The sequence below is a fragment of the Panthera tigris genome, chromosome A2 (assembly GCF_018350195.1).
Source record: "Panthera tigris isolate Pti1 chromosome A2, P.tigris_Pti1_mat1.1, whole genome shotgun sequence".
NCBI lineage: Eukaryota > Metazoa > Chordata > Mammalia > Carnivora > Felidae > Panthera > Panthera tigris.
Genome location: NC_056661.1, coordinates 149,618,295 through 149,630,379, shown reverse-complemented (window position 1 = coordinate 149,630,379; position 12,085 = coordinate 149,618,295). Strand labels below are relative to the sequence as shown.

Below are 12,085 nucleotides of genomic sequence, written 5' to 3'. Positions count from 1 at the left end.
TAAGCGTCCTACTTTGGCTCAGGTCATGATCTCACAGTTCATGGGTTTGAGGCCATTGGGCTCTGGACTGGCAGCTGGGAGCCTGGAGCCTGTTTCAGATTCTGTGTCTCCCTCTCTCTCTGCCCTTTCCCAACTTGTTCTTTCTCTCTATCAAAAATAAATAAACATTAAAAAAAAAAAAAAAGCTAGACAAACCCACAATTACAGGTGAGGATTTCAACACTCCTCTCTCATTATTTTTTAATATTTAGTTATTTTTGAGAGAGAGAGACAGAGCACAAGCAGGGGAGGGGCAGAGAGAGAGGGAGACACAGAATCCAAAGCAGGCTCCAGGCTCCAAGCTGTCAGCAAGAGCCCAACGCAGCGCTTGAACTCACGAGCTAGGAGATCATGAGCTGAGCTGAAGTCAGAAGCCCAACCAACTGAGCCACCCAGGCGCCTCCCTCTCTCATTATTCAATAGAACGAGTATGTGAAGTTAGTAAGGACGTCGAAGACTTAAACACTATTAGCAACTTTCCCTAACTGGCATTTACGGAATACTCCACATAACAGCAACAGAATATACATTCCTTTCATGTGCACACAGGACATTTTCCAAGTTGACCATATTCTCAAACGTAAAACAAACCTCAGCAAATTTAAGATAACTGAAATCCTATAAAGTATGTTCTCTGACCACAACTAAAATAACCTAGAAACCAGTTGCAGAGAGACACCTAGAAGCTCCCAAATATCTGGAAATTAAACAATGCCACTTCTAAATAACTCATCGATCAAAGAAGCCTCAAGGAAAATTACAATACATATTAAATTGAACAAAAAAGAAAGCAACATATCAAAATTTATGTGACACAGCCTAAAGCAGTAATTAAGAGATAAGTGTTCTAGAGAAACTGAAATGAGAAGCGAAAATTAAACCCAAAGCAAAAGGGAGAAAAAAATAAAGAGCAGAAATCAATGATAGCAAAACAAAGTAAAAGAAAATCAAGGAGGGGCGTCTGGGTGGCTCAAGTGGGTTAAGCGTCCGACCCTTGATTTCAGCTCAGGTCATGATCTCATAGTTTGTGAGTTCGAGCCCCACATTGGGCTCTGTGCTGACAGCACAGGATCCTCTCTCCTTCTCTCTCTGTCCCTCCCTCCCCGTCTCAGCAATAAATAATAAAACATTAAAAAAAAAAAAAAGAAAAGAAAATCAATGAGGCCAAAAGGTGGTTCTTTGGAAAGATCAATAAAATTGATAAGCCTCTAACCAGGCTAATTAAGAAACAAAAAGATACAAACTATCAAAATTAAGAATAAGAAAGGAAACATCATTACAGAACCTATGTACATGAACAGTATAATAAAGGAGTATTAGGAATAACTTTAATGTCAATCAATCTGAACGAAAAGGACAAATTCACTGACAGATACAAACCAGTTTGTTCAAGAAGAGACAGATAACCTAAATACTCCTGTATCAAAAAAAACCTTCCAGTATCCCCAATTGTGTGAATTGTTTACCCTATTCGAACCACTGATTATCTTTCCATAATCAAAGTCGTATCTGGACTACTGATTAGGAAAAACTCTAAGTCTTAAGCTTTCTAAGGCTTCATTTCTACAAATGTAAAATGAAAGGATTAGCAGGCTTCTTCCTATTCCAAAATTCTGTGGTGTTAATCTATCAAGTCCTCCAAGGTTACTGAGGGTTCAGGTTATCTGTTAAAGTATTCCTTGAATGGGGCACCCGGGTGGCACAGTCGGTCAAACATCCAGAGTCTTGATTTCAGCTCAGGTCATGATCTCACAGTTCATGAGACTGAGCCCCATGTCAGGCTTGGGATCCTCTATCTCCCTCTCTCTCTGTCCATCCCCTGCTCATGCATACACGTGCTCCCTCCCTCTCTCTCTCTCAAAATAAATAAACTTAAAAAACGTTCTTCCAAGTATTCCTTGACTATTCTAGTCCTAAGGGAACTATCCTTAGCCTATATAAATTCATAGTAGTTCACTATCTATACCTCTCATTTACCTACTTTTACTACCTAATCTCTCCAACTAGATTCTAAATTCTTTGCTGATAACGAATGAGTCTCCTACTTACTGGTCTTCTTCACAACACCTAGAATACATAGCACCTGGCACACAGAAGAAACTCAACAAACACTTAATTCGTTAAATAATGAATAAGCAATGCATTCCTTGTTTGTTGCCATTTGAGGTACCTTTTCCATTTGCCTTATGTGTTTCAGGAGGTATGGTACCAAAACCACACAATATTACAAATGTAGGTACTCTGGGGTGCTTTTTTATGTTTTATTTATTTATTTTAACATTTGTTTATTTATTTTGAGAAACAGAGAGAGCTCAAGCAGGGGAGGGGCAGAGAGAGAGGGAGACAGAGAATCCCAAGCAGGTTCTGCGCTGCCAGCATGGAGCCCAACATGGGGTTTGAGCCCACGAACTGTGAGATCATGACCTTACCTGAAGGCAAGAGTCAGACGCTTAACCAAATGAGCCAGCCAGGAGGCCCTGGAGTGCTTTTTAAAATACACACATAAAAAGTGAATTCATAGGGCTTTACTCCCTCATTTACTTCCTGCCCCCACTTGGATGGCTTTCTTGGCACAACACTGCACAAAACACACACACTCTCAAGAAACCATCTGACATGGCTCATAGTTATAGATCATACTGATAGCTTGAATTCTTTATTCAAAAGTAGCCTTTGCATTACTTGTAAGCAAGCAGAAGCCCATTTATACACTAATTAAGAGTCTAAACAATTATCTATAAAACTGGAAATTTTCCACTATGGCTCTTCCAAATCATATGTAAAAATATATCAATAAGGCAAACCTAAGCACTGATCCCTGGGATAGCATGGTATTAATACTTTTCTACCCATAGTGATTTAACTATTACTTTCTCCTTATTAACTATTCTCAGTGTCAAATATATTGTTCTTTTAAGCTTATTCTCAGTTAACAGGTCTTATTTCATTTTCATGAGTTACTAATTCAAAAGCTGTAACACAACTATTGTCAAATTACGGTCTGTAGTAAAATATTTTACTAGTTTCTAAAACATAAAGTTAGCTAATTGATCGGTTCTATTATTTCATAAAAATCTTCTACTACTTTTTACTCATCCTATATTATTACACATACCTTCATTGGCATGAGTGCAAGGAAATCTGTGATGAGATTATGGATTCTACGAATATAAAATTCCTCCTGATAGAAGTTTTCTGACACCACCACGGATTCAGTGAGAAACAGGAAAACATTGTCAGCAATTGCAAGCTCTGCCATTGCTTCATCTGCTTCTGTGAATTCAGCCAGAGCTAGAAATATATTTTAAAAAACAGCACATGGAGAAAAAGTTATTAAACTAGACTATAGTATTTCATAATATTCTGCTGATATTTCAAAATTCAGGTTATCTTCTCAACCTTCAAGCATGTCTATGTTAAAACTAAGACTGTACCCACTGTAACTGACTCACAAACTCAAAAGAGCTACTGAAAAATTACATTAGAAAACCATGGGGCACCTGGGTGGCTCAGTCAGTTGAGCGTCTGACTTCGGCTCAGGTCATGATCTCGCAGTTTGTAAGTTCAGGCCCCACATCGGGCTCTGTGCTGCCAGCTCAGAGCCTGGAGCCTGGCCTGCTTTGGATTCTGTGTCTCCCTCTCTCTCTGCCCCTCCCCTGCTCACGCTCTGTCTCTGTCTTTCAAAAATGAATAAACACACACACAAAAAATTTTTTAATAATAAAAAAAAGAAAGAAAGAAAGAAAACCATGTACTCCTATTGACAATAGCCAAAGTATGGAAAGAGCCCAAATGTCCACTGACTCATGAATGGATAAAGAAGATGTAGTGTGTATATATGTATGTGTGCGTATATACACACACACACACATACGCATGTTGTATATGCATGTGTGTGTGTGTGTGTGTATATATTTTTAAAACACACACACACACACACACACACACAAACAGAATTATTACTTGGTGATCAAAAAGAATGAAATCTTGCCATTTGCAACAATGTGAATGGAACTAGAGTGTATTATGCTAAGCGAAGTAAGTCACTGAAAGACAAAATACTATGATTTCACTCATATGTGTAGTTTAAAAAACAAAACAGATAATCATAGGGGAAGAGAAGTGAAAATAAGATAAAAAATGAGAGGGAGACAAGCCATAAGAGACTCTTAAAATACAGAGAACAAATGGAGGGTCGCTGGAGGGGGCATTGGGTCAGGAGATGGGCTAAATGGGTGATAGGGATTAAGGAGGGCACTTGTTGGGATGAGCAATGGGCATTCAAAGTACTAAACTCTATCCCAGAAATCATTATTACACTATATGTTAACTTGGATTTAAATGATAAACCAACCTTGTATTCCTGTAAGAAACAACACTTGTGAGAAAGAAGAAAAGAAGAAAAATAAAAAGGAAACCATGTGCTCTTCTCAGTAACATGAGTGATAAATAATTTCTTCAGAGATACATGATGTAATTCTGATATAATCAGGGAATTATTATCAAAATATTAACAAACTGATGCTTTAATCTCAATGAAATGAACTAGATCATTCAGAAAAAGTCTTCACAACTAATAAGACCAAAACCTGAACATGACCACCTAAGTAACTCTTCTAATTTGGTACCCAAGTAGCAAAACTTAAAAACTAAACCTTAACCTAAAGACAAACTGGTCTACTTGTAACCTTTTTTAGCTTTTTATTTGAAAAACTTCAAACAGGTATCTATCAATATATAGACCAATATAATGAAAACCACACACCCCATCATCTAGCTTCGATATTATCTATCCATTTACAGTTAATCTTATCTCCTCTAGATCTCCATGCAATTCCAAATTAGATGAAAGCAAATGCCAGACTATTCAATATTTCACTCATAAGTATTTCAGTATACAACTCAAAAAGATTCTTTAAAAACAAAAGAAAAATAAGTGATACATACAAATACCATTATATCTCAATATCATTAAATCTTCAAAAAATTCCTCAGTATCAAATATCCACAAAGTAATCAAATTTACAACCGTCCCATGAATGTTATAAAAGATTTTAGTTTGGATTTTTGCTTTTTGTCTTTTGTGCAATCTGTTTGCTTGAATCAGAATCCAATTAAGATCTACAGATTGCGTTTGAGTGATACCTCTGTAGTGGGCTCCTCCTGTATCTTTTCAATTTTTCCCTTGCCCTTATCTGCAGTAGAAACTAGACTTTTATCCTGTAGTTTCCACAATGGTTTGATATCCATCCCAGTGGTACAGTTAACATATTCCTCTGTCCTCTGTTTATATTAAAAGTTGGCAGTTTGATCTACAGAGACTTTACTTATGTTCAATTTTTTGGTAAAATATGTCATAGGTACCGTTATGTCCTCAAGAAATAGATTACTATTTACTTCTTTTAAATGTACATATAAATTGCTAGGTAACCTTGTGGTAATCCGGCTTTGGATAAGAACTGCTACATAGTTTATTCTCCTTGAGCATCATACAAATCAAATACATAGTGCGCTACTCAAAGTACATTTTCTTTTTCCTTTTAAGAAAGAGAGAGTGCGAGCAGGGGAGGGACAGAGAGAGAGAAGAGAATCTTAAGCAGGTTCTGTGCTGTCGGCACACAGCCTGACGTTGGGGCTCGAACTCACAAAACTGTGAGATCATGACCTGAGCCAAAATCGAGTCAGACACTCAACTGACTGAGCAACCCAGGTATCCCTCAAAGTACCACCAATTTTCATTGCCTTGGAAGGGGTCAGGAACAGATAGAAGCCAAGAGCCTCAACCAGAGGAAAATAATGAGCTTTTATGTTTTATTTTGCATTTTGAAATAAAGCCTACCCATACCATACAAACTCCTTGAGAACAAAATAGTTGTTTTTATTTTGACTAATAATACTTATTAAGATTATAAATTAAATATTAATAATAATTATTAATTACAAACCTTCACTTGAATTCAGAAATACTGGAATTAAAACTGCATCATGATCAATTCAAGAACTATTTCTTAAAGACTATTTAGGTAATAAAGCAGCATTAATATCTGAATTCTAGCACTTTTTAAAAAAAATTTTTTTTTTAATGTTTATTTATTTTTTAGAGAGACAGAGACAGGATGCGAGTGGGTTAGGGGCAGAGAGAGAGAAAGACACAGAATCTGAAGCAGGCTCCAGGCTCCGAGCTGTCAGTACAGAGCCCGACGCGGGGCTCAAACCCACGAGCCGTGAGATCATGACCCGAACCGAAGTCGGATGCTTAACCGACTGACCCACCCAGGCACCCCTGAATTCTAGCACTTTTTAAAATTCAAATTTCAGAAACTTTTTTAGTTTAAAAATGTTTAATTATAGTACCCCTAATTATCAAACTTATAAAAAAATATGAACATGTAAAACTAAAGAGAAGAAGTAGCCAAAGATTTGGGACTCGAAACTAGGTATGGAATCCTAAGCCTATTCTCATCAATAGCAAACTGTAACACATTCTTCTGTACCCTTCCAGATGAGGGCAAGAGTACAATAAATCACAATATATGAAGTTAAGTACCACATACCCACTTAAAAGTTTAAAGGATAATTTTATGCCAGACAAGTATTAAAATAAGACTTGCAAATGACTAAGAGGTATAGTTCAGAAATAGAAGTTATGCACGAATATGAATGTCTAATTAGCCATGAATTAGCTTTAATATAAAAAATACTTGCCCAGCGCGCCTGGGTGGCTCAGTCGGTTAAGCGCCTGACTTCAGCTCGGGTCATGATCTCGCAGTCGGTGAGTTCGGGCCCCACGTCAGGCTCTGTGCTGACAGCTCACAGCCTGGAGCCTCCTTCGGATTCTGTGTCTCCTTCTCTTTCTGACCCCACCCCTCCATGCTCTGTCTCTGTCTCTATCTCTCTCTCTCAAAAATGAATAAACATTAAAAAAAATTTTGAAAAAAAATACTTGGCCAAAGAAAGACCCCCTAATACAAAAAAAAAAAAAAAAATGCCTTCTGCAGTCTCCTTGTGAACAGTAGGACACTAGTGAACAAAACGTTCTAGATTCACATAATTGATAAGATACTAGAATCTGTTGACACTCCACAACTAGAAAACACTGATATGGATAATCAACCTTAATAAAATCTTTCCAGATCTACCATAAAAACAAGTGACAGTTCTTTGGGCTTCAAATTACAACAAAAACATAGTTCTCGTCCTGTGAAACCACTATAGTATGAGAATTACATGAATGTCAACAGCAGAACAGGATATGCTATAGTCGGTCATAGACTATTAAAGTCAGACTTCCACATCCATTCTTAACTGATCCAAATATCTCCTTTCTAATGTATTTTCTTTTAAAATAATACTAGTTTTTAATTTGTGAAAAATTATTTTGTGAAACCAAGGAAGAAAACGTAAAAAAAAGAAATTATAAATTTTAATTTAAAAAATTATTGTGATACTGCCATTTCAAAATTTTACTTTTTTTTTTTTAATGTTTTATTTTTTATTTTTGAGAAAGAGACAAAGTATGAGTGGGGAGGGACAGAGAGGGAGACAGAATCCGAAGCAGGCTCCAGGCTCTGAACTGTCAGCACAGAGCCCGACGCGGGGCTTGAACTCACAAACTGTGAGATCGTGACCTGAGCCAAAGTCGGACGCTCAACTGACGGAGCCACCCAGGTGCCCCTCAAAATTTTACACTCTTAAGGGAAAAAAGAAACTAAGAGCATTGTCACTGGTTCCAAGAAAGGGAAACCATATTTCATAAAATTTCTTTTTGGGAGACCAGGACAAAAAAAGTCTGTATTTTACCACATTCCAAAGCTTCATTTAATACAACTCCAGATATCTTCCTATGCTCATGCTTATATGTCAAAGATAACATACCACTCAAGTTGACACATTCTTTCTCATAAGAGAGTTACCTACAATCAATTTACCTGTCACATCAGGTAGCTGAGATATTCCTCTCAGTGCCAATGCCCAGGCAAGTCGAACCGTGGCTTGCAGCCCAGGCAGTTTCCAAAGCTGTGAGTCTTGAAGGCGGGAGTGAATTGTTGCAATGTATTGTCTTTCTGTCAACAGTGGAAGCTGATGAATCATATCTGAAAACACAAAAATAGACCACTATACCAACAAGTACAGAAATCCTCACTTTTGATACATAGGAATGATGGCTAAAGATCAGGAAATCGGAGTTCAATGAATTATCAAAGAATTATGACTAACCAAAAAATAGTGTTTGTGTTCGACAAACCAAAAAATACACTGTAAAAATTCTATACAAACTAATACTGAAAGAGGCAATTGACAATAATTCTAAATTTTAACTCTTTTTTCAATGGTTTTTTATAAGTATACTATAAAAATTTCTTAAAACAGTTAAAAAGCCACTCAGTTTTTCTGCATATAAATTCTAAAATCAATGCAATTTAAAGATCAAAAAAGATAGAATTTGGGGTGCCTGGCTGGCTCGATCAGTAATGCAGGCAACTCTTGATCTCGGGGTTATGAATTCGAGGCCCCTGTTGGATGTAGAGATAACTTAAAAGTAAAATCTTTAAAAAAAAAAAAAAAGATAGAATTTTACTACATAAATAAATGCCTACATTAAAATATCAAGCAAAAACAGACCAAAACAAGAATTCAAATTGCAAACAAGCATCGACTGTGATTATAACAAATGAAATTGCTAAATAATAATTAAGTGATTTTCTATTTACAGTTCATACTCTGGTATTTCAAACAAGCATAGGATTCTGAATAAATGTAAAATGGGAGGTTGTGAAATCGAGCCTTGAGTCAGGCTGCACGGGGGTGTGGAACCTGCTTAAGATTCTCTCTCTCCCTCTTTCTCTGCCCCTCCTCTGCTCTCTCTCTCTCCGAGAAGTCTGGGTGGTTCAGTTGGTTGAGCGTCCGACTTTGGCCCAGGTCATGATCTCCCGTTCGTGAGTTCGAGCCCCACATCGGACTGGCTGCTGTCAGCACGGAGCCCGCTTTGGATCCTCTGTTCCCCTCTCTCTCTGCTCTTCCCCCACTTGTAAACTCTCTCGCAAAAACAATAAAAATTTTTTAAAAATCTAAAATGGGAAACACCACTGACACCTAAGACTTTATTTTACTTATTTTCTTGTCCTTCCTTTTGATGTCAGTGGTTCCCAATCTTTAATATTTATTTTTTTTTAACGTTTATTTATTTTTCAGAGAGAGAGACAGAGTGCAAGCAGGGGAGGTGCAGAGAGAGAGGGAGACACAGAATCAGAACCAAGGCTCCAGGCTCTGAGCTGTCAGCACAGAGCCCAACGTGGGGATCGAACTCACGGACCCCAAGATCATGACCTGAGCTGCAGGCGGATGCTCAACCGACTGAGCCACCCAGGCATACCATATTTCTTTTATTTCTTAATGTTTATTTTTGAGAAAGAGAGTGCACACACAGTGGGAGAGAGGCGGACAGAGGGTCTGAAGCGGGTTCTGTGCTGATAGCGGCTTCAGCGCAGCGAGCTTGATGTGGGGCTCAGACTCTTGGACTGCAAGATCATGACCTGAGCTGAAGTCAGATGCTCAACCTACTGAGCCACCCAGGTGCCCTAGTGGTTCCCAATCTTTAACCAAGAACACATTCTTTAATTTCCTGTAGTTTGAAAGTTTCTGTCTATTATTATACATGCGCTAATAATTCACTTCTCCCATTTATTAATCAAACATATACAGAACGACCAACAAGAAATCACAATTAAAATGAGTTAATCATCAGCATCCTAAATTCATAAAATTACAACCTAATACAAAAACCTTACATCCTAGCCTATGAAACTTTCCAGGCATTTCATTTTGCTGCTGCAAGTACCACTTACAAGGTTCCATGAACACAGCTTGCCCCCACTTAATTCTGTGCTTCATTTCATTCAATACAGGAAATCTGACCAATGCCTTAAGTGGCAGCATTTCTATATGAGCACAAGCACCACTCTTTTTGTGGCGCACAAAGCACTGTGTGACAATCCGATTGGAGGAAAGGAGTACTTATGCCTTCCATAAGCCTTCCCTAATGTCTAAGGATGGCCACCAAAGATGAGTGGAAAAGGTCTATTCTCCCTACATACCTACCTATTGAAAGATGCCAACAATACGGTCAAAAGTGGACAGGGGATAACTGTTAGAATAACTATAAATACCTGTGACACTAAGGGCAATAATCTTCCTCTGCAGGAATCATTTTTGAGATCCTCTTTTCTAAGCAGTAATTATGAATAAGGTCACCAAGTAAAAATTTTATATACTTCAGAGACAACATAAATCAAAGATGATATATTACTAAAAATGATAGTTACCCTCCCCTAGAATGTTTTCATGAAAGGTCTAAAATGTGAATAAAATGTAAAGAAACAAGCAATTACGTAAATTACGCATGGAGAACTCATGAACATGTATTGCGTAATCTTTATCACTTTCCTATTCCAAAACTGAAAAGGACAATAAAGACATCTAACAGAGCGCAGAATTTTTTAAATGTCATCTTTTATGTAAATACTCAAATATGGATGAACTGCTCACACGGGAATAAATACAGGAATAAAATGTACAATTTCTTACGTTAGTTAAAATACTGCCCTTCTTAAATGTTATCTCCATAATTTAATCTCATTTTTAAAAAAGTAAATGTATTAATAGGTATAAAATCCAATACCATCTCGTTCCTCTGTGCTTTGTTCTATAAAACTGATATCAAAGCAGTACAGAAGCGCCATAAGAAGAGCCAGATTCACTGCATCCAATGAACCATTAGCCTCAACTGTCACTTTTTCCAAATGTCCAATAAGAAGCAGAGTGTCATCTTTGCCTAAAGGTGACTGACAAGCCCAGGCAAAAAGGCTTTCTGCCAGAGACTGCCTGCACTCCTTGATAAGATCAGAAACCTAGAAAGAAAAATGTATGATTGTTAGTACACATAAATCACAGTGAAACCCGGTCGTCTTCCAAAAGTGCAAACTACCTTTTCCAAAGCTAAGCAACTAAATAAATCTATCTGAATCCACAAGTGACCCTAACCTGTCACCTCTGGAATTCTAAACAAACCCTACTGTTAATTCCTCATTTTACGTTCCAAGCTCTGTTATGGGATGACCAATTTCTTGAAGAGTTCATTCCAGGAAAAGAGCTACAACAGCATATAAGTGACTAGAAAGAAGTGAAAACAGCTACAAGCCAATTTTGGACACAGATGCCTACACATTTTAACGTACGTTAGCAATTTTCTATGCCCACGTTCTAATTGTTCTAATCGTCATGACTTTTCTGCCCGAGACCTGACATAGACAACCCATGAACAGATCTCAGTGAACCCTTGCCTCTTTTCGATGTTTTTCACTGCCCAAACCTCTCTCCCGCTGTAGCTTCTCAAACTCATTGTTCACATCAATCTGTGACACCAGAGTAAGCACTTTATAAGTCAATCCTTGCTCCATCAGTTCATCTGTAAAGCGTGTTGTCATGGAAACCAGCTCTGGACTGCAACGAAAAGAAATCAATAGAGAAAGTTACAATGAACGGTAATGCATACACTTCTTCACCTTACAGATATAGCAAATGCTGTTGACAACAATGTTACATTACTGGACAAAACAGGATGAATTATAACCCAGCTCTTTTAGTTCTTTCTAGATAACTAGGCATCAATAAACTTCTAAGCATGCTTCTTTTTTGTTAACAAAATAAAGCAGCTTTAATCTGTTATTCTTTACAGAATAAGGAAGTATTTATTGCTCGGCTGTGTTACATATCTTACTTAAATTATACATACCGGAAGGAGAAATTTATGTTATTTCTAATAATAAATTAATAAATCTTCAGATAATTTTTAATAAAGCCTTGAAATCCTAAGAAGCAAACAGACCTGAGTTCAAGGGTCCACGTCTTTCCTCGTCTAGACTGTATCAAGGCTTTCAGGGAATTTGCAATGCACCGCTTTCCATCCCAGTATAAAAGAACAGCTACTAGTCCTCTGGTGAGACCAGGAAAATGGGGCTGTTGGTGCTCTCCTAGAAAAGGGAGTTGA

General features: G+C 37.5%; 1 protein-coding gene across 3 annotated transcripts in view; it reads right to left on the bottom strand.

Annotated features, from left to right (window-relative positions):
* Positions 1 to 12,085, bottom strand: part of NUP205 (nucleoporin 205) — a 119,826-nt gene that overhangs the window by 61,516 nt on the left and 46,225 nt on the right. For all 3 annotated transcript variants that reach the window (XR_006212906.1, XM_042973062.1, XM_007076258.3), the window contains 5 exons: positions 11,924 to 12,068; positions 11,379 to 11,538; positions 10,718 to 10,946; positions 7,968 to 8,132; positions 3,155 to 3,330 (listed from right to left, as the gene is read on the bottom strand). Coding sequence is in view for 2 of the 3 variants with exons in the window: in XM_042973062.1 (XP_042828996.1) it covers positions 3,155 to 3,330; positions 7,968 to 8,132; positions 10,718 to 10,946; positions 11,379 to 11,538; positions 11,924 to 12,068 (875 nt within the window). In the remaining variant the exon portion in view is untranslated. The remainder of the gene's footprint in view (positions 1 to 3,154; positions 3,331 to 7,967; positions 8,133 to 10,717; positions 10,947 to 11,378; positions 11,539 to 11,923; positions 12,069 to 12,085) is intronic.